Below are 22,837 nucleotides of genomic sequence, written 5' to 3' on the forward strand. Positions count from 1 at the left end.
CTTAGAGCTCTCGGTTGAGTATCTGGCCCATTTGATAAGGCCTCAGTAAGTGCTAGATAAAAGCCTGAGAGCGATGTGATCCACTGGCTTTGAAGGGTGGTGGGTTTGTAGAGAAAGCCGCTGTGTAAGGAGAGAGGAAGCGCGCCCTTGTGCCCCGTGGCCTCAGACCTGACGCAGGCCCGGGGGACATGCGGCGCCCAGCCCTGCCTTCCCAGCCCTAGCACAGACATTGGCGTCTCAACCGCAAGGTCGTCAGCCTGGCTGCCCATCCCACCAGGCCTGCCCCTCTGCAGATTTGGAGTATTTTGACATTTCCCCCCCAAAGCTTATTCATTTTTTTTTTTAAGTGTTCATTTTGGTCCGAGGTAGCTATTTCTCCCTCCCTTGACTGACAAGGGGACAAAGGCCCCAGAGGCTTCAGGTTCCCACGGGACCTGGGTCTCATACCCCAGAGCTCGCCCTTCCTGTTGTGGAGGCTCCATGTGCATCACGCATGGGGTGTCTGAACCCAGTACTAAAGACAGGCCAAAGTGTGCTGGGTCTCCTCCCCGGGGTGCCGTCCTGTTGTCCTGACCTCCGCGGGGGGCCTCCTCCTGGCTCTGGAAGGCGAGGTGAGCTCGGCTGGCTGGGCATCACCCCTGTCTGCTCGCAGGCCAGTTGGTTGGCAGGCAGCTCCTGGGCCGCTGCCGGGCCGCACAGATCAGGATTCACATGGTCTGCAGCAGCCGAAGGGATTAGGAGGCCCTGGGAAGGGTATTGTTTTAAGGAGGTTAGACTGTCTTTCCAGCTCCAGAGGAGCCCCGGCCCCTTTCCTGGGCTGGCGGGCTGCCCGCCCTCGACAAAGCCTGAAACACCTGCCCAAGCCTCCAGGGCTCAGCGTGTGCGTGTGGGAACAGCCACGACAGGTGGCTCCAAGGCCAGCAGCAGGCCCAGGATGGGGACCTCTGCGTGGGCAGGGAGAGGAACAGGTGGGGGGAGGGGGGGCTGGGGGGGGCTCCAGGGGAGGCGAGGCGACAGTCTCAGGTGGCACACTTGGCTGAATTCCAAGCTCTCCTCTTGCCTCTCTGCCTTCAGCCACAGAATTAGAATAATGAGTAATCCAAAGAATGGATTTAGAAGCTTCTGGCCTGTACAGGGTGGGGGTGGGGTTCCACCTTCTGACCCCCACTTGGAGGGCTTCTGATGAGGGTGGGGGGTGTGCCCTCCTTAGGCTGGACTGCAAAGGTCATTGGAGCCACCCCTCTGTGAATCATGTGCAAACTGAGGCCCCCCAGAGGCTGGTAGTCCTGGGGAGGAGAGAGCAGGGTTGATCTAGAACCCTTGAAAGCCAGATGGGAGCGACAGCTCACCCACCGGGGAGCGGGGCAGGGATGCCCAGGCTGAGTGGAGTGGCTCACACAGGGACGGCCCAAGAGTCCTTCTGGGTGTGGGGTCTGGGCCAGGGGATGGGGAAGCTTGGGCCGTGGGTCCTGGGGCCAGGCCTGCTGGTTGGTACCCCCCACCCCCACCCCCACACTGCGGGACTCCCAGCAGCAGCCCTGTCCACACGGCTCAGCCTCCGCACAGAGCTGCAGAGCTGCGTGAAGTGTAGACAGATGTCACCCAAAGGCACGAACTGCCGTGCTCACGCGTGGTGGCCCTGTGCTGGGAGCCACCCGAATGCCCATCTGCCGCGGAATGGGTAAACAGGTGCCACACCAAGAAGGGACAGTCTGCAGTTGCACCCTGCGACAAGGATGAATCGTACACATAAAATGCCAAGGGAAAGGAGCCTGGTGCAGATGTCAGTAGTGTGCAATGGTAGTAGTGTGATAGATGCACAACTAGCTCATGATATTTAAATCAGAAGACAGCTTCCCCTTATAGATGGAGAGTGGCTGGAAGGGAACAGGGGCTTCCAAAACTGGGCATCCTGTTCTGTGACCTGAGGACAGGAATGTGCTGCATCGATGCTTGTGCATGTGCAGTTCTCTGAATGTATGTCATTATTCCCTGAAACGATTTTTTAAAAAGATTTTAAAAGTTATTTATTCATGAAAGACAGAGAGAGAGAGAGAGAGAGAGAGAGAGGCAGAGACACAGGCAGAGGGAGAAGCAGGCTCCGTGCAGGGAGCCCAATGTGGGACTCGATCCCGGGACTCCAGGATCAGGCCCTGGGCTGAATGAAGCCTGAGCTCCAGGCTCTCCCTGAGCCACCAGGTGGCCCTGAAACACTGTTAAGATAAAGGAGGAGCTGTTCTCTGAAGATCTCCTGACCCCACTCTGTGGCCAAAACCCCGGCCTCAGACAGCTGAGGGGGCGTCCCAGGGAGAGAGGTTCTGCGGCCCAGGAGCAGCCAGCCCCGGGGAGAAGAGGAAGGGAACCAGCTTAGGTGCCCTGACCCCCGTGTCTGCTGGCTGACTTTACCCTGGCCGTTCCCGTGAGGGTCAGAGGCAGGACAGCACTCGGTGGCCTGGGGCTTGGGAACCCGGCACGCACCTGCTGGGGATGGGCACCGTGCAGGTCCTGGGTGCCACAGCACCTGCCAGGGCAGGGCTGCTCCTAGATTTTTTAATTTATTCTTTCTGTTTTGTGTTCTGAGTAGGTGACAATCTGGGTGTTTCTGTTGGTGGCATGAGTTGCAAAGACTTTTTGCCAGCTGGCCATCAGGTGGCTTGGTTTCCAGTAGTCTGCTGGCTCAAGTGGCTCTCGTCGCGTTCTCCTGGGGAATCGGGGACCAGTGTCTAGGCTGGATGAAGGCCTAGGTGCCTCTCCCTGACCTGGGGCGGGGGCTCCGCCCGGCAGGGGTCCGCAAGCTACAGCTCAGAGACAGTCACACCCGGGACAGCCACACCCGGCTGCTCCCCGCGAGCCGCTGCTTTGCCTGCTCCGGGAAGTGGGGTAGGTGTGACGACAGCCCGCATGGCGTGAAACATTTACTCTTGGGCCTTCACAGAGAAAGCTTGCTAGTAACTGGCATTCCTGTGTCACAATGTCCTTATTCTACAAATAGAAAGCTCGGGCCGGGGCTTTGGAGCGGCGTGCCCGGTGTCCCGAGCGAGGCAAGAAGCCCGCCGAGCCTGCTGGCCCTCCGTCCGGCTGCGCGCTCAGCCGCTCACTTTCTGTGCGGAGCAGGCTGCCTTTTCTCACCTCAGTTTATAATTTTTTTTATTTTTTATTTTTTATTTATTTATGATAGTCACAGAGAGAGAGAGAGAGAGCGGCAGAGACACAGGCGGAGGGAGAAGCAGGCTCCATGCACCGGGAGCCTGACATGGGATTCGATCCCGGGTCTCCAGGATCGCGCCCTGGGCCAAAGGCAGGCGCCAAACCGCTGCGCCACCAGGGATCCCTCTCACCTCAGTTTAACAGAAACTTCTGGCCCTCAGTACATTTTATTTTATTTCATTTTATTAATTTAAAAAAAATATTTTATGTATTTATCCATGAGAGACATACAGAGAGGCAGAGACACAGGCTGGAAGAGGAAGAAGCAGGCTCCATGCAGGGGACCCGTTGCAGGACTCGATCCCAGGACCCCGGGATCCTGACCTGAGACAAAGGCAGACGCTCCACTGCTGAGCCCCCCAGGGATCCCCCTCAGTACATTTAACCTGTGAGTTCTCGGCCATCTCGACCTTCTCCTGGGTCAGACACCGCCCCCGCCCCCGCGCCCCCCCCCCCCCCCCCCCCCCCCCCCCCGCTCTCCCCGGCTCCGCCCACAGCCCTCACGGTGGGATGGGGAAGGAGGCAGAGGGATGGAGGTTCGGTTCACTGACCAGGAGACCCAGGCCTGGGAGAGACGAGCACACCACCCACTGGTCCCCCGCCCTGGTGCCCCGCCCGCCGCCACCACGTGGCCCCTGACGCAGGTGCTGGTCCCAGAGCCACGCTGGCCTGAAGGGAGGCTCGGGCTGCCAGCCTCTCCCTGCGAGACTGCGGTTGGGGTCGCTGGCGGGACTGGAGGCTGCCAGCAGAAAAGCCCCTTCCTCCCTTGCCCCTGCTCCCATTCCGGGGCCCTCCTAGGCCTCAGGCTCCTCTTCCTTCCACAGGAAGATTCCAGTTACTCCTTTTCTTTGTCCATAGCCCCCTCCAAGGGGCCACACTGCACTGGGAGACCTAGGAAGAGACCCAGTGGGTCTAAGGACGCCTTGGGTTGGTCGTGTCCCCTCCCACCCCGCCAGTGGAGGCGTTACGGGGGAAGCATCCCCAGGGTGGCCACGGGAATAGTGTGGCTCTACCGGGGGGTGTGGCCTGGCTGTGACCCTGGCTCCCTTAGAATGTGAGCATTGCTAACTGAACCTAGCACTTTCGATGTGCACTCACTGCTCTAAGTACTTAAAGGGATTTGGTTGCTATGATTACCCTCCTCTTCACTTTTTTTGTAAAAGATTTTATTTATTTATTTGAAAGAACCAGAGAGCAAGAGTCAGAAAGAGAGAGAGAGAGAGAGAGAGCGCGCGTGCAAGCAGGAGTTAGGGGAGGGGGAAGCAGGCTCTCCCCTGAGCAGGGAGCCCTACGTAGGACTTGATCCCAGGACCCTGGGATCATGACCTGAGCCGAGGGCAGATGCTTTACCGACTGTGTCCCCCCAGGCGCTCCACTCTTCACTTCTGACAGATGGGAGAACAGGAGCAGAATCAGACACTTGCCTGTGCGGTGGAGAGGGGACTTGGTTCCGGGGGGCCGGGCTCCTGCGTGCGTGCTGTCAGCCCCCACCCTGTGGTGCTTCCGTGCAGGGGAAGGGACCGGGTCACGGAGGGCCGGAGGGCCCGGGCAGGGATGTGCGCAGCTGGAGCTGGGTGCCCTGGGGCGGAGGGCGCCTGAGGCCCTGGGCGGTGCCGAGCCGAGCCCGCCTGGCGGAGCCCGCCTGGCCCCACGCCGGACAGTGGCAGCCTCTCCTGCCCGGGGCCCAGCCAGCCAGGGCCCCACCCCGCGCGGCGGGCAGGCCAGCTGAGACAAGCTGATAAGGGCAGAACAATTCTAGATTTGAAGAATGCCCGGAATTATCTCCCGCGAGGGGGCAGCTCTGGGCCCCCCTGGGGGAGCCCTGCTGAGGCCGGGCCTGATAACCCCTCAGGGTGCCGACCTGCTGTCCCCCAGTGGGCCAGGGCAGGTAGGAGGTGGCTTGGAGCCCTAGGCCCACGGCCGACCACCCAGCCCCTGCCCCGCCCCGCGCAGCAGGAGCAGCCCCTCCTGCCACTTCTGTTCTTATTGTTAACCTTTGCCCCCAGCCCCTCGTCCCCTTGTGTCCCCTTGTGTCCCCTTGTGTCCCCTTGTGTCCCCTTGTGTCCCCTTGTGTCCGTGTGGGCTGCTGGGCAAACACCACGGCCCCGGGGGCCTAAGCAGGCAACATTGACCTCTCACACTCCTGGAGCCGGCAAGTCCAAGATCAGGGTGGCAGCAGGGTCCAGGGGGGAGGGGCTTTTCCGGCTTGTGGACGGCCACCTTATGTGTCCTCACCTGGCCAAGAGGAGAAGCTCTGGTCTCTTCCTCTTGGAAGGACACTGCTCCCACCCGGAGGCCCCATGCTCATGACCTTATGTGACCCTGACTGCCCCCAAGGCCCCCCTAGTACAGTCATATTGCGGGGGGAAGGGCTTCAGCCGATGACTTTGGTGGGGGGGGGACGCAGCCAGTCAGTTCATAGCACCCCTTATGCCAGGGAAGTTGACCGGATAGATGCATTTCGGGGGCTCTCGGCCCAAGCAGCGGGCTGTTTGGAAGGGTCTAGAGGATAGCCCCAGTAGTTATTATCCCTGTCTTTCAGAGCGGGACCTGTGGCAGGCCACCCACCTGCTCCCCACCGCCCACCCCTCCACCCCCTGCAAAAAAAACAGAAACAAAAAAACCAACTTTCGAATTCTCAAACCTGTGATTATCACCTTATTTGGACAAAGGGTCTTTGTAGCTGTGATTAAGCTGAGGATCCTGAGGTGAGATTATCCAGGTGGGCCCGAAACCCAATGGCAGGTTTCCTTATAAGAGACACAGAGAAGAGGTGGCAGCCATGTGACCAGGATGCCCATGGCCCCCGGAAGCTCAGGAGACAGGGAAGGGTCCCCTTTGGAGCCTCCAGAGGGAGTGCCATACCTTGGCCTCTAGAACTGCGAAAGAATACATTTCTCTTGTTTTAAGCCACCCAATTTGTGGATTTACTATGGCAGCCAGAGGAAAATAATACAGGATCCAAGGCACAGAGAGGGTCTGGGCTCACCTGCACACACCCGGTGCAGACCTGGGGAGCAGGCCAGAGCTGGTTGGTTAGGGTGAGAGGAGGCAGCCCCCCTCTTCCCCTCCCTGGGCTCCCAGCCCAGGGCTCTTCCCAGCTGCCGTCCACTGCCCACAAGCCCTTTGCTGATGCGGTTCACCCAGTCAGGCCCCCCCCCCCCCCCCCCAACATCTGCTTAGGATCTTTGGGTGGCAGGGGTGGGGTGGGGACTGGCTTTCTTAAAGCCACAGGGATAAGCTTTTATTTTATTTTTAAAAAGATTTTATTTGTTTGTTTGACAGGGAGAGAGAGAGCGAGCGCCATGGGGCACACAAGCAGGGGGAGTGGGAGACACAGGCAGAGGGAGAAGCAGGTTCCCCGTTGAGCAGGGAGTCCAATGTGGGGCTCGATCCCAGGACCCTGGGATCATGACCTGAACGAAGGCAGACCCTTACCGACTGAGCCACCAGGTGCCCTGGGACAAGCATTTATAAGGGATGGTATAGGACAAGTGAGCAGATCATCAGAGCAAACCTACTTCAAGGATAGGACCTACACTGGGGCAGAGGGCTGAATCCAGAAGGGCCTCTTGGTGGGAGGCAGTGAGTGCGCACCTAAGCAGGAGGAAGAGAGGTAGCAGGGAAGGATTGACTAGACGATGCTGTGAAGGGGACTTGTAAAGACCTGCATGGAATGAGGGGTGCGTGGGTGCACAGGTGGGGACATACATGGGGACGCCCCAAGGAGAGCAAGGGAGTGAATGTGGCCTAGAGAGAAGGTGTCTCAGTTTGGGGCTTGCATCCTCCCAAAGCTCCCCATCTGCCCCATGCCACCATAATTCCCAGCTACCACCCTTATTACCTTATTGTCAGGAGTCTGGCAGTAAGTGGACTAATCCAGCATGGGCAGCAGGATTTGGGGTCTGAGAGGGGTGGACTCTAGCAGGCTAGGAGGGGCTCAGGCTTCAACCAGGCTGCACCTGAGGTAGCATCAGGCTAGTGGGAGGGGAGGGGCTCAGGGAACAGATGGCACAAGCTGGAAAATGAGATTTGAGGTCGGTCATTTCTTGGAAAGAGACGCCCAGAGCAAGGCCTCTGATGTGGTTCGTTACAGTGGCTCTGTTGTCACTGCAAAAGCAGACTTACCTGTGTCATGCTAAGGAAAGTGCCTCTACCTTAGAAATCTTGACCTTTTAACAGATGTGCTTCGTGGGGGCCAAGGCCTTGGAGGGATCAGAGGCAGAGTCAGGACCAGAAAGCTCAGATCTCTGGATTCCCAATCTGGGTGCTTTCCTTTCTCACACCAATCCAGGAAGACACAGCTTCTCCCACCTGGTTTCTGCCATTTTACCGCCTCACCCCTCCACCCCCCAGCTTTTTGGTGTTATTTCCCTGGAGATCAGTGGCCCTGGGACTGATGAGCTGGAGGCAACAAAGGAAGGAGGGGTGGACACTGGTGTCCAGGCCTGGCCCTCCCTCCCAGCTCACTGCCTTCCTGCCCTCCCTCCGCACACCCTCTTCCTGGGGCATTCTTTCCAGTTTCCTTTCCTGCTATTAATAGTGCGAGTCTCCCCAGGTCTGTCAGTGTCAGTAGCCAGGAATGGGAGGAAGCAGGCCCTCGCCGAAGGCTGAGAGCAGTGATCTGCTCTCCCCAGGGGAGAAGACAGGTGGCCGTCCCCTGCCACTGCCCCACTGCAGGCAGGCAGGGGTGCGGAGGAAGGACACCTTGCTGCTGCACCCCCAGCATGCGCTCCTTTCTCCTAAGCCTGATTCACCAGCTCCCTGGGCTGCAGTTACCTCTGACCTCTTCCTCGGCACCCCCACCCCTGCAGACTTTCACTCCTTCCTCTCCGTCTCGATTCTGGGTGACCTCTGCACCCACCTGTATAAACAGTGAGGTGCCCTGGGCTCCCGTTGTCTTGACTTTCCCCATCTCCACTTCATTTGGTCACTCCTGTTTCACACCCTGAACGTGACCACCACCCCAAAGGCCACCACCTCTGAAATTGAAGCATCGCATTATTCGATCACTGTCCCTCTACCTTCCAATTCCTTCATTCAAGTACACGGCACCTAATGCTTGAGCCTAAAACAGCCAGTCTGGCGACCCATCCCTTCCTCATCCATCCTGTACCCTGACTTCCCAAAGATCAAGTCCCTTGCACCCTGTCCCGCTGGTGGACTCACCTAGCAAACCCCATTCCCAGATGAACTCTGCTGTTTCCATGCGCACGCCCAGGCATCAAGACACTGCTAGGGTAAAACCATATGTTAGCTGATTGGATTAATTTTATTTTATTTTTATTTTTTGGATTAATTTTAAATTCATGATTCCAGGCCCCAGTTTGGCACTACTTGGCATTCATCCTTCCTTTCTCTAGTACCGTGGTTCCAAAGTGCAGTCCTCTTACCAGCAGCAGCAAAATCATTTGGGAACTTGTTAGACACGTACATTCTTTTTCTTTTTTTGGTTAAGATTTTATTCATTTATTTGAGAGAGAGACAGCGCAGGAGGAGAGCGCGCAGGAGTGAGGGAAGAGAGAGGGAGAGGGAGAAGCAGACTCCTTGCTCAGCAGGGAGCCTGACCCTGGGCTGGATTCCAAGACCCCGGGGTCTCCTGGGATCATGACCTGAGCTGAAGGCAGATGGTTAACTGAGTCCTCCCCCCGGGCGCCCCTAGACCTGTAAATTCTCATGCTCTGTCCCAGACCTGCTGAATCAGAAATTCTTGGGTTGGGGTCTGCACTTGGGGTTTAACAAGCCTTCTGGGTGATTTTTTTTTTTTTTTTAAGATTTTATCTATCTAGTTGACAGAGAGAGAGAGAGAGAGGGAGAGAGAGAGAAGGAGTGCACAAGCAGGGGGAGCAGCAGGCAGAGGGAGAGGGAGAAGCAGGTTCCCTGCTGAGCAGGGAGCCCAAAGCGGGGCTCGATCCCAGGACCCAGGGATCACCATCTAAGCCGAAGGCAGATGCTTAACCGACTGAGCCACCCAACTAAAGTTCAAGAACCATTTCCCAGTAGGCTCACTTCCCCCTTCCCAAAATGAGCATTTTGTACTCTTGCCTTGCACGTCACTTCCTCTATACCAGAGGACTTGACTGAGAACGCTTACCGTCCTGCTACCAAAGTGACAAGTGTACTTAGTCTGTACCCACCTTCATCCCATTGCAAAGGCTTCCACTTCCGTGTCTGCCCATCTAATGAAGGTCATGCCCTCCACGGGGTGGGGGTGGGGGTGGGGGAGTAGGAAATCTGGATTTACACACCTGTGTATCCCCCTTCAGTACCTTAAGGACCCAGTGAGACATTACAGAGGGAACAAAACAAAAGCAGCTTTTTTCTCAGCCTTTCTACCTTCAAAAAGAAAAGCAGAACTTTCTTGACTATTCCAACCCCCTCCAGTGATTTCTGGTGATTTCTGCTCCTTTTCCTATCTACTGATTGATATTATGTATGCACAAGCACACTTCCCTTCAGTCAGCCCTTGTTAGGCTTCTACCCACACTGTTCCCATTGAAACTGCAAGTTGGGACTGCCAGGGACTTCCATGGTTCAGCTCTTCATTCAGCACCATCAGCCGGCCATTCCCTCCTTGGGGCAGAGACCAGAAGCCCCTGTTGAATCTCCCTCTTTTCCTCTAGAAGTAGTCATTGTCCTATATTAGCATTAAATCTTCTGTAAGGGCAGCCCCCTTGGCACAGCGGTTTAGTGCTGCCTGCAGCCCAGGGCCTGATCCTGGAGACCCAGGATCAAGTCCCACATCGGGACTGCATGGAGCCTGCTTCTCCCTCTGCCTGTGTCTCTGCCTCTCTCTCTCTCTCTCTCTCTCACTCTCTCTCTCTCTCTCTCTCTCTGTGTCTCTCATGAATAAATAAAATAAAATCTTTAAAAAAAATCTTCTGTAAGAATCTTAATAATTTTTTTTATGTTTCTATCTCTATATTGTTCCACTTTGCCCATTTTTGAGCCCTATTAAAATATAAAAATCAGACTAAGTATTCTTGTTCTTTTATTTAGTTTATTTTTAAAGTTTATTTCTTTTTAGTGGTCTCTACACACAATACAAGGCTTGAATTTAGAACCCTAAGATCAGGGGCACATAGGTGGCTCAGTGGTTAGCATCTATCTGCCTTTGGCTCGGGGCGTGACCCCGTTCCTGGGATTGTGTCCCGCATTGGGCTGAGCACCCAGGGATCCCCTGTATTTTTAAATTAATTCATGTCAATACATGTATTATATTATGTATTATAATATGTATAACATAATAGGGGACATAACATAATAGGGGATCCCTCGGTGGCGCAGCGGTTTGGCGCCTGCCTTTGGCCCAGGGCGCGATCCTGGAGACCCGGGATCGAGTCCCACGTCGGGCTCCCGGTGCATGGAGCCTGCTTCTCCCTCTGCCTGTCTCTGCCTCTCTCTCTCTCTCTCTGTGTGACTATCATAAATAAATTTTAAAAAATTAAAAATCCATAATAGACAATGCATTGCTTTTGGGTGCTGTATAGTATTCCAGTATATGAATGTACCGTCTGGGCAAACTGTTGACAAACATTTGTTTGCTACCTGGATGGGGCCCATAAAGCCATCCTGTTGGGGGCATTCTTGTGAATGTGTCCTGAGCCATACATGGCTCCCTAGGATAAATGCCTGGGGTACAACTGGAAGTTGTAGATTGAAAGACAAGTGCATGTTTCACTGCTGCTTGTACTGGTTTACACTACTCCATATTCTTGTTGCCATTCTTGTTATTGCCTGACTTTATTTTTATTTATTTATTATTATTATTTTTAAATTATTGCTTGGCTTTAAAAAATTTTGCCAATCTAGTGATGGAATCGTTCTTACTTCATTTTGCATTTCCCTAATTACTTACATATTTTGTGCTGCCTTTTTTTTTTTTTTTAAGATTTATTTATTTATTTATTCATGATAGACATAGAGAGAGAGAGGCAGAGACACAGGAGGAGAGAGAAGCAGTGCCGGGAGCCTGACGTGGGACTCAATCCCGGGACTCCAGGATGGTACCCTGGGCCAAAGGCAGGCGCCAAACTGCTGAGCCACCCAAGGGTCCCCTTGTGCTGCTTTTTAGACAAATTTTTATTATTTAAAAAAATTTTTTTTTCTTTTAAAGATTTTTACTTATTTATTGGAGAGAGAGCGAGCATGAGTGGGGTAGAGGGGCAGAGGGAGAGGCAGAGAGAGAAGCAGACTCCCCACAGAGCAGGGAGATCCACTCCGGACTCGATCCCAGAACCCTGGGACCACAACCCGAGCTGAAGGCAGAGGCTCAATGACTGAACCACCCAGGTGCCCCTTCTATACAGAAGTTTTTAAGAAATATATCTTCGGGGCACCCGGGTGGCTCAGTAGGTTAAGTGACAGACTCTTGGTTTGGGCTCAGGTTGTGATCTCAGGGTCCTGGGATCCATCTACAAGTGTCTGTCTGCAAGCTCAGCAGGGAGCCTGGTTAAGATTTTCTCTCCCCCCCCCCCCGCCCCCCCCAAAAATATTTCCTTCTCCCTCTGCCCCTCCCCTCATTCTCTAAACAAACAAACAAACAAACAAATAAAATCTCTTAAAAAAGAAATATATTTTAGAGACTAATCCTTTATGACTACATATGTTGTAACTATCTTCAGATTCTTCTTCATTTTCCTTTTGGTTTCTCTCTTTTTTTAACCCTTTTCTTTTTTTCTTTTTTTTTTTTTTTTTTAATTTTTAAAGATTTGGGATCCCTGGGTGGTGCAGCGGTTTAGCGCCTGCCTTTGGCCCAGGGTGCGATCCTGGATACTCGGGATCGAATCCCACATCGGGCTCCTGGTGCATGGAGCCTGCTTCTCTCTCTGCCTGTGTCTCTGCCTCTCAGTCTCTCTCTCTCTGAATAAAATAAATAAATCTTTAAAAAAATTTTTTTTAAATTTTTATTTATTTATGATAGTCACAGAGAGAGAGAGAGAGAGAGAGAGAGAGAGAGAGAGGCAGAGACATAGGCAGAGGGAGAAGCAGGCTCCATGCAGGGAGCCCGACATGGGACTCAATCCCAGGTCCCCAGGATCACACCCCAGGCTGCAGGCGGTGCCGGGGCTGCCCTAAACCTTTTCTTTTTAAGTAATTTTAGATTTACCAAAAAGTTCCAAAGACGATGCAGAATGTTTCATATTCCTTTCCTTCAGCTTCGCCTAATATTACCGTCCTACATAACCATGGTACATTCATCACAAATGAGAAATTAACACTGGCAAATCCTATTAACTAAACTACGGACTTTATTCTTGTTTTATCATAATTTCCCCAATGGTCTTTTTTGTTCCAGAATACATTGCATTTAATCAGGATGTCTTCCAATATGTGGCAGTTTTTCTGTTTTTCCTTATTGTTAATTATCTTTCTGGTTGTTTAGGGTACGAGCCAGATATTTTGTAGCATGGCCTTCAATTTAGGTGTGTCTGCTGGGTTGTGTTTTTCCCCCACGATTAGCCTAGGGTTATGTGTTACTTATTTTTTATGGAAGTAGAGTTGACATACAATCGTGTATTCGTTTTAGGTGAACAACACAGTGGTTCAACAATGATACACATTAGGAAATGGTTGCTCCCTAGGCCTTTTGGACTTGGCCTACCTTTTTTTTTTAAGCACTTCTTTACCTTCTGGCATTACAGATGTTCCAGGCTCATCTTGCATTGTCCCTATACATCCCTAGAATCAAGCTATTTCTCCAAGGAGCTCTGGTTCACAACTTTGGAGACTGATTGGATATCCTTAATATTGCTGGTGTGTCACTGCTTCTAGACCCTCTTAGTGGAGAGCTAAGAAATAAATGTTTGTGAACTGACCCATGTGTGCACACATCTCTCTGGATATTTCTTTATCTGTATGCATATGTTAAAACATAAGTTCATACAGACATCTGTCACTAACCAAACATCACAGGCTTCAGGTAGCTTCTTCCCCACCTGCCTTACTTATTTGCAACTTCCTTCTCTAACAGCGAGAAACCTGGCTTATGTTTTCCGTCATTTATTTTCTTATTTACCAACCTTGGTACACACATCAAGTCAATTTTTAATTGACAACCCATACTCTTCTGAGAAACGTATTTACCCCTTTGAGTACTGTTTCTTCTTTCTGTCTTTAGCTTTATAGTAGTTGGTCAATAACTGTTTCCTCCATCCCTCCCAAAAGGTGATGTTATACATTTGTAACATAGTTAAGTTTATTTTCATAGTCTCCATTTCGTCCTAGGATCTCCTGAAGATCCCAGTGAATTTTTTCCCCTAAATTTTTGCTAAGTAAAGTTAATTCTCTCTCTCTAAGATTTTATTTATTTGTTCATGAGAGACACAGAGAGAAAGGCAGAGACATAGGCAGAGGGAGAAGCAGGGGAGCTTCTGATGGGGAGCCTGATGTGGGACTCGATCCCAGGACCCCGGGATCACGTCCTGAGCCGAAAGCAGACGTTCAAGCCACTGAGCCACCCAGTCACCCTCCTTGTCGATGTTTTGTCCATTAACAAAAACTGAGTTATCCTTTTATTATTGAGTTTAAGTTATTTAAGAGGTGTTTCCCCTCCTTGTTAAGTAGGAGTGGTGACGGAGGACATCCTTGCCCTATTCTCAAATTTAAGGGCGAAGCATTCAGTCTCTCCACATATAGTATATTAGCTATTGGCTTAATTTGAAGCTGTTATTTATTAGGTTAGAATTCCCTTCCATTCCTAGTTTGCTCAGATTTTTTTTTAAATCATAAATGAATGATGAATTTTGTCAAGTGATTTTTCTGCATAAATTGAGTGATCATATGGTTTTTCATTTTGTTGTTAATATGGTGAATTGCATTGATTGCTTTTCATGTACTGAATTAGCCATGAGATGAACCCTGCTTGATCATGATGTATTATCCTTCTTATATATTGCTGGGTTTGATTAGTCATTAGGGAAATACCACAGTGGGATACCACTTCATGCCCAGTAAAATGGCTGAAATGAACAAGACAGATGATAACAGTTGTTAGTGAGGAGGTGGAGAAATTGGAACCCTCATGCGCTGCTCATGGGCATGTACTATGGTGCAGTCACTTTTGAAAACAGTTTGGCAGTTCCTCAAAATGCTAAATATAGAGTTACCATATGATCTAGAAATTCCACTCCAAAGTATATATACAAGAGAAATGAAAACATATGTCTACACAGAAACTTGACCACGAGTGTTCGAGCGTTCGTAGTAGCATTATTCAAGCAGCCAAACATTGAAACAACCCAAATGTTCATCAGCTGATAAAAGAATCCACAAAAGGTGGTATATCCATACATTGGAGTATGACTCAGCAATAAAAAGAAATCCAGGACTGACACATGCTTTAACATGGGTGAAACTAAAGTGGAGAAAGCCAGTTGTGAGACACTCTTCATTGTAGGATTCCATTTTTGTGAAATGACCAGAACGGGCAAATCCACAAGACCTAGAGAGTAGACTGGGGTTTGCTGAGCACGTGGCTTTTCTTCTGCTCTGCCTTCGGGGTGAGGGTCTGGGTTAATCTCGTCAGGGCTGCCTTTCACACTTGCTGCTCTGCAGGCTGCCAGGCCCCCGGTAGTAGCTGTGTGTCTCCCTGCTTGGCTGTCGGTCTTCCTTTTTTGCTGCCCTGCAGAGAGCCTGTCTTTCACAATTCCCTACAGCTCTCTTCAACTTATTATTTTTTATTTTTAGTTTTTAAAGACTTTATTTGAGAGTGAGGGAGGCAGAGCATGAGGGCGGGGGAGGGGGAAGAGACAGAGGGAGAGGGAGAAGCAGGCTCCCTGCTGAGGAGAGGCAGATGAGGGGCTCAATCCCAGGACCCTGGGATCATGCCCTGAGCTGAAGGCAGACACTCAACAGCTGAGCCATCCAGGTGTCCCAAGCATCTGACTCTTGATCTCAAGTCATGAGTTTGAGCCCCATGCGGGGTGTAGAGATTACTTTTTTTTTTTTTTTAATATTTTATTTATTTATTCATGAGAGACACAGAGTGAGAGGGAGGCAGAGACACAGGCAGAGAGAGAAGCAGGCTCCATGCGGGGAGCCCGATGCGGGACTTGATCCCAGGTCACCAGGATCACGCCCTAGGCTGAAGGCAGATGTTCAATGCTGAGCCACCCAGGTGTCCCGGTGTAGAGATTACTTTAAAAAAAAGTAATAAAAAATTAAATTAAAAATTATTTTATTTTATTTTTTCAAATTTAAGAAAAAAAGATTTTATCTATTCATGAGATAGGGAGAGAGAGAGAGAGAGAGGCAGAGACACAGGCAGAGGAGAAGCAGGCTCCTCGCAGGGAGCCTGATGTGGAACTCAATCCCAGGACCCCAGGATCATGCCCTGAGCCGAAGGGAGATGATCAACCACTGAGCCACCCAGGCATCCTTATTTTTTCAAAAAATTAAAAAAAGATTTTATTTAAAATCTTATTATTTTTAAAATATTTTAAATCTTATTATTAAAATATTTTTAATCTTATTATTTTAAAATCAAATAAAATCTTATTTTATTTTTATTTGCCAGAGAGAGAGGGAGCGCGCACAAGTAGGTAGAGTGGCAGACAGAGGGAGAGAGAGAAGCAGACTCCCCACTGAGCAGGGAGCCTTGTAGCAGGGCTGGATCCTAGGACCCTGGGATCATGACATGAGCCGAAGGCAGACACTTAATGAAGGGAACCACCCGCATCCCTCAATTTCTTATATTAAAAAAAGAAAATACTGTTTTTGACTTTGTTGATATTTGCTATTATCTTTTGTTTTCTATTTCACTAATTTCTGTTTTTATCTTTATTATTTCATTCCTCCAATTTTTGGGGGGCTTATTTTACACCTTTCCATTATGAAATTGAAGAGTATATAGAGGACCAGATCCAAGCAGGCCCTAAGGGAGGATACATTTTAAATTGCAATGTGGCTCGTGACCTCAGCATGCCTATACCTGCCATATTGCCACCTGTCCCTCAACTCATCCCCAAAGGTCCCAAAGAGTACTTCCTTGTGATCAGTTGTCTGAGGAATGAATAAAGGCACGTTGTGTTTTTTTTTTTTTTTTTTTTTTTTGCTGAGGGACTCCTCCATCGGGGAACCCAAGGACCCGCACGATCGCCATGATCCCACCAGGCACAAGCTCCCGTGAATACACCCCAAACACACCAAGATATGCAGACAGGGTCAAGGAGCCGAGCCCCCACAGTGGGTCCAGTGGGGAGCAGCCAGTTCAAATGGAAACAGAAGAGCTGGAAGTCAGCTCTCATGGGTCCCTGGGTCTATATAATATGCTGGAGCCAGGCAAGAGTGGACTGATGTGGGATAATAGCCCTGTTTAGGGGATATAAGTATAGTAAGGAAGGAAAGAAAGTTCTTCCCAATGGGCAGGACTTTGAACAGTAGATTTCATGGCCAGTTTTTTTTTTTTTTTTTTTTTTTTTTTTGTAGGGGGGTGGGTTTTCGAAGGCAAGCTATACTGAGATGAGGATCTGACCAGATTCACAGGCAGTAGCTAAGATTTTTAGATAGTAGATTAGGAATTTAGAAGGAATAAGAATGGAGAATCAGTGCAAGGAAGTTTGTGGAGGAGGCATATGGATGGACCTCTTGGGATAGATATGGAGTGCAAGGATTTTTAATGTCACTCTTTAAACTTTTTTTTCTTAAAGATTTTATTTGAGAGCGAGAGAGATCAAGAGAGAGAACATGAGTGGAGGGGTAGTGACAGAGGGAGAAGGAGAAGCAGACTTCCTGCTGAGCAGGGAGCCAAATACAGGGCTCGATCCCAGGACCCCGAGATCATGACCTGAGCCAAAGGCAGATGTTTAACCAACTGAGCCATCCAAGCACCCCATTTTTAATCTTACTCTTTTTTAAAAATTTTTATTTATTTATGATAGTCACACACAGAGAGAGAGGGGCAGAGACACAGGCAGAGGGAGAAGCAGGCTCCATGCACCGGGAGCCCGACATGGGATTCGATCCCGGGTCTCCAGGATCGCGCCCTGGGCCAAAGGCAGGCGCTAAACCGCTGCGCCACCCAGGGATCCCTTTTAATCTTATTCTTGATAATCATATAGACAAGATACTCATTATGCCTGTCAGTTACCTTTTTTCTCCATTCACCTCCATGATTGCTCTGTGGTCTCATGAGCCAAGTGGATGATGTAGGGAGACACACTGAAGTGGACACACTCTGGATGATTGTGTCTTCCCACCTGCCATATTCTATTGGCAGTCCTATTCACTGTCATCATATTCCACAGAGAACAGGATTTCACCAAGAAACTCAAAGGCAAAGTAAGTGGAACATTAACCTTATAAGATTTACTCATCTTATTAGGAATCCTGCATGCTGCTACATAATGAAGCAGGGAGGAATATGGTTGGCACCCAGAGGATACCTGTAGTACCTCCTAGCACTCTTCCTGACAGCAACCCTAAAGACTTAAATCTCTCAGAAATGAAATCCAGAGGCACCTGGGTAACTCACTCAGTTAAGCGTCTGCCTTCTGCTCAGGTCTTGTGATCCTGGGGTCCTGGGATCCAGCCCCACATCAGGCTCCCTGCTCAATGAGAAGTCTACTTCTCCCTCTGCCCCTCTTCCTTCCTGCTTGGTGCTCTCTTTCTCTCTCTCAAATAAATAAATAAATAAAATCTTAAAAAAGAAAAAAAAGAAATGAAATGAAATCCAGTATCCACTACTAATGGTATCAGTGATGCATACTGAATACCCCATGCTCGAGGGTGGTAGAAATGATGTACTTGTCACATAGGTTTGGGAGAGGAGTTCTGGGTATGGTTTCTGACCTAAGCCTGATTCTTTAGCCATCTGAAGTGATTCTGTTAGCTAAGTGATTTTTTTTTTTTTTAAACTGGCTGCTTGGAGTTTATATTTCCCACTTGGTGAAAGGCACATGGTTACAGGGTGTCAGGAAGGCTTGCATGTGGCTTGGATAGTAAAGCCAACTTCCAACTTCCTTTTTGGTGTTTGGCTTCCTTTTTGGTTTTGGTGTTTGGTGGTTTGGTGTTTGGCTCTTGTGATATAAAATAACCCAACTGCTTTAGCTTGCTGTGGCCTGCCTCCTCTACAGGGAGAAGTGGGGAGAGGAGGGGCTCTGATGAGCCTAGTGTTTCCTGAAGCCCGGTGGCTTGTGGTGGCCACTCAGGATTGGGGCCCAGTTGTTGGCTTTGCTAGGCTGGCCAACAGGTTGCTTCCTCATGGCTTCTGGAGCCAAGTCACAGGTGATTGTGCTGTTGGAGGCCTGGGAGATTCTAAGCGTTCTGGAGACTCTGACGCCGTAGCCCTGAATGGGAGAGTGGAGTTCCTGAAAAAGAAGCTTGCCCATGAGTGACCCGGGTATGCCTTGGGGAGACCAGGGTGGTGAGGGATGGCTTCCCCAGGATACTCTGCATTTCTGCAGGAGCTGTTACTGGAAGTGGAACCCAGGCAGCACCAGTAACAACTGAGGGTGGCCAAGGGAGAGCCCCCTGGAGGGGTTGGCTGCCTTGCTGTTGTTTGTGGGTGGGCAGAAAGCTTGGCGGTGACCTCTGCCAGGCCTTGGCATGTGGTCATGGGTGGTGGGGACAGAGATGGTAGGCTCAGAGCCCATTTACAAAGGAGACCATGGAAAGCCACTCCTCACCTGAGGTGCGTACAGGGTTCCATTTTCTGTTTAATGCAGACAGAGTTGATTTCTAATGTTTGAAACTAAGAACCCCGGTTTTCATAGTGAAATAAGTGGGGGTGGAGGAATAGATTAGAAGGTTGACAAGTGTCCTCCCCAAAAGATGTGTTCAAGTCCTAATCCCCACCACTTAGTATCAGCAAATGTGACTTTATTTGGAAATAGTGACTTTGCAGATATAATCAAGGTAAGATCATACTGGATTAGGTGATACTGGATCAGGTGAACCCTAAACCCAAAGACTAGTGTCCTTATAACGGTGGGGGGGGGGGGTGGGTACACAGGGAAGAAGGCCATGTGAAGAGAGCCATAAACAGGAAGGATATAATTGTAAGCCAAGGAATATCAAAGATTGCCACAAAGAAGCAAAGAGAGCTTCTTCCCAAGTACCTTCAGAGGGAGCATGGCCCTGCCAATTATGGATTTCTAGCTTATAGAACCATGAGAGAATATATTATATTGTTTTAAGCCACCCAGGTTTTGGTCATTTGATACAGAAGCTTGGGAAACAAATACACACTTCATTCAAGGTACCCTGAGTCTGTCGAAAGATTCAGTTTTGGGAATTGGGTGAGTGGCTGGCTGTGTTTTCTTTTTTCCTTTTTGTTTTTTTTATAGTTTTTTTTTTTTTTTAAAGATTTTATTTATTGATTGATGAGAGACACAGAGAGGAGAGAAAGAGAGGCAGAGACACAGGCAGAGGGAGAAGCAGGCTCCATGCAGGGAGACCAGTGTGGAACTCGATCCCGGGTCTCCAGGATCATGCCCCGGGCTGCAGGCGGCGCTAAACCGCTGAGCCGCAGGGGCTGCCCTGGCTGTGTTCTCTATTGTGGTGATTTGACACAGGCCACAGGTTACTGAGCCTTGAGGTGAGATGTTAGTGGGCTGCCCCTAAGGAACACATGGTTATTATCCCTTGTCCAAAATTGCTTTTGTTAAGATTATTCTGATTACCATGCTGGTCCTGCCATCTGTTATGCTACCGTAGCCACCCTTTTTCCTAGAAATGGAAATGCCTCTACTGCTACCCAAGGAACCTGGTGATTCATCCCTACTGAAATCAGCATTATCTCCTACTAGCACACCTGGCTAATGAAGAACAGCCACAACACTGTCTTAGAATATGCTACTAGTCTCCTCAACAATATCCCAAAATTAATCAAATCCAAGATACTGTCAATGATAAGACAAACTATTATTTTTATGAACCTTAGAAGAACCTTTTGAAGTCTTAGGAAAAAAAGACTATGGTTAAAGTGTGACCTACAGTAATTTATAACACATCCTCATTTCATGGACATGAAAAGATATGCATTTTAGAACTCACAAAATAAATATTTCTCAAAGCCTTGGGGAAGCGAGTGTCATTTGAGCTCTTAAGAAAAAAAATGTGACTGAGCAGATTATGCATGATAAACCATTCTTTCTTTCTTTCTTTTTTCTTTTTTTTACGATTTATTTATTTGAGAGAGTGAGAAAGCGAGTGTGCGAGTGGGGCGGGGGAGGGGCAGAGAGAGGGAGAGAGAATCTGAAGCAGATTCCACGCCCAACATGCTCCACAGGGCTTGATCCCATAACCTCGAGACCATGACCCAAGCCAAAACCAAGAGTTGGATGCTTAACCAACTAAGCCACCTGGTGCCCTCATGATAAACTTTTCTTTTAAGATTTTATATATTTATTCATGAGAGACATGGAGAGAGAGGAAGAGACATAGGCAGAGGGAGAAGCAGGCTCCCCGATCCCAGGACCCCAGGATCATGACCTGAGCCAAAGGCAGACACTCAACCACTGAGCAACCTAGGTGTCCCATGATAAACCAACATCTCTGTCTCTCTAAGATTTTGGATTTCTTCTTACTCATTATTCCAGGAAATTTTTGGCAACTTAAACTTTGTTTAATGTAGACTACCATTGAGTCCAGGTTTCAGTTCACCAACTAAGAAAACGATTAGAACTACTACTTCTAGCTGCTTAATAAGTCAGCATATTGAATCCAAAATCTCTTGTATGCATATCTATATTGATAAATTCAGCTTGATATGATTACCCCTCCTTGTTCTAGCACACTCATATTGTACAACTATACATATTTGCTGGAGTTATTTTTTTTTTTTAATTTTTATTTATTTATGATAGTCACAGAGAGAGAGAGAGAGAGAGAGAGAGGCAGAGGGAGAAGCAGGCTCCATGCACCGGGAGCCCGACGTGGGATTCGATCCCAGGTCTCCAGGATCGCGCCCTGGGCCAAAGGCAGGCGCTAAACCGCTGCGCCACCCAGGGATCCCTCAAATAGCAATTTGTGTCCTGTCACTCTGGTCAGTTTCTCCTCCTAGGTTATACTTCCACGAGAACAGGGGCATGCCTCTCTTGCCGTGCCTCCCACAGGGCAGTTCAGCGGGCCTGAGTTGGCTGCGTCTTCTGCCAGGGTCCTGTGCCTGGGCGCTAGCGAGAAGAAGGCCGAGGGGATCTTGGCGGCCTGGCTCTGTGGGGGCATATGGGACACATGAAGGGCACGGGCCTGGAGCTGGAGCGGGGAGGGGGCAGGGAAGTCACTGCAGGCTCTCACGTGCACTGGCATTAGCTGGCCTGGTCTTTCTGTTCTGCAGAATTTATCTTGGCTTCCTTTGCTCCACTCTTGTCCCTAGAGGTTTCTTGAGTGTTAGAAAATCCAGGCACCTCAGAGGCCTTCAGCCTCTGCAAATGGCAGTGATGGGAGCAAGGCCATTGGATCGTAGGGAAGAGCTGGAGAAATGTGGAAACACTTCCAGCTAATACCCTGCCTTGCTTCTGTGTTGTCTTTGTAAACAGGAACCACCATCACAGCAATACCTCCAACCTCAAGGCAGCCCAGCGCAGAGTTACCTGGTGGTGAAGGGCTAACAACTACAGCCAAGACTATACAAAACACAGTTCTAGCAATCACTGGGGAAAAGGTGGCGTCAGCCACAGTCAGCAAAGGACCATTACCAGGATCCAGCAATTCAGTGTCGACGACATTAGCCCCAATCCAAAAAAACACTGTTACAGCCCCTGACAAAGATGAGAAGGTGTCAAGCAACCCCACTATAACTACAAGTGACTCAAAGGGTATTCCAGACTTAAACAAGTCTGTACTTCCATCAGCCACTAACTCCATGAAGCCTGACACCCCAGTGACCCAGACAGCTGGACCTGGAGCCCAGGGCAACCCTAGCACTACCGTCAGCCACATGACCAGTAAGAACACAGAGCAGACGACCTCTCAGCCTCCACCTCAGGTTAAGCCCTCCAGCATCACTCCTGCTCTAACTTCCATCATCACCCCAAGTCCTCGCCAACCCAGTGCAAACTCCACTACTTTGAAGCCTCCAGAGAGTTCTTCCGAAAGTCCAGACAAAAGCCATACAGCTTCAAGTAGTTTAGGCACGAAGGTGGTTCCCAGCTCCTCATTATATGGCACACCTCCCACACCAAGTAAGTAATGCTTTTTTTCTTCTTCTTCTTTAATTAAGTAGGCTCCTCATCCAGTGTGGGGCTTGAACCTATCACCCTGAGATCCAGAGTCATGCGCTCCTCTAACTGAGCCAGCCCCACACCCCAAGTCATGTCCCCCCCCCCCCCCCCCCCCCCCAGTTAACAAGAAACTTCTGAATGCTTATACACTGTACAGTTGCTCAGCTGGAAGTTGGAGTTCATGCTGAGGCCTAAATTCTGTGGCTACACCAAGTTGGTTCAGGCCCAGGTTTTCCCTTCAATGATGAGCAGAGGCCAGCAGTGCTGTTATTCTGATGAGGGGTCAGTGTTTTGCCCAGTTCGAACACACAAACAAGCCACCTTCATGGGTAAGATTTGGGTGGTTGTAGTGGTGCGGCATTAGGAGTACTCCAGAACAGTGTTTCTCAAACTGCTGGCAATCTACCTTACGAAATACAAATTTTTTTAGCTTTATAACTTGATCCGGGAATACAAACATGTAACAT

At 49.8% G+C, this 22,837-nt stretch overlaps 1 protein-coding gene across 1 annotated transcript in view; it reads left to right on the top strand.

Moving 5' to 3' along the window:
- The window catches only part of PODXL (podocalyxin like), a 48,253-nt gene that overhangs the window by 16,273 nt on the left and 9,143 nt on the right, over positions 1-22,837 (top strand). Inside the window, exon 2 of the mRNA XM_072764048.1 lies at positions 21,687-22,331. Coding sequence (XP_072620149.1) covers positions 21,687-22,331 — 645 coding nt within the window. The remainder of the gene's footprint in view (positions 1-21,686; positions 22,332-22,837) is intronic.

This window comes from Vulpes vulpes, chromosome 7 (assembly GCF_048418805.1).
Source record: "Vulpes vulpes isolate BD-2025 chromosome 7, VulVul3, whole genome shotgun sequence".
In the NCBI taxonomy this organism is placed as follows: Eukaryota; Metazoa; Chordata; class Mammalia; order Carnivora; family Canidae; genus Vulpes; species Vulpes vulpes.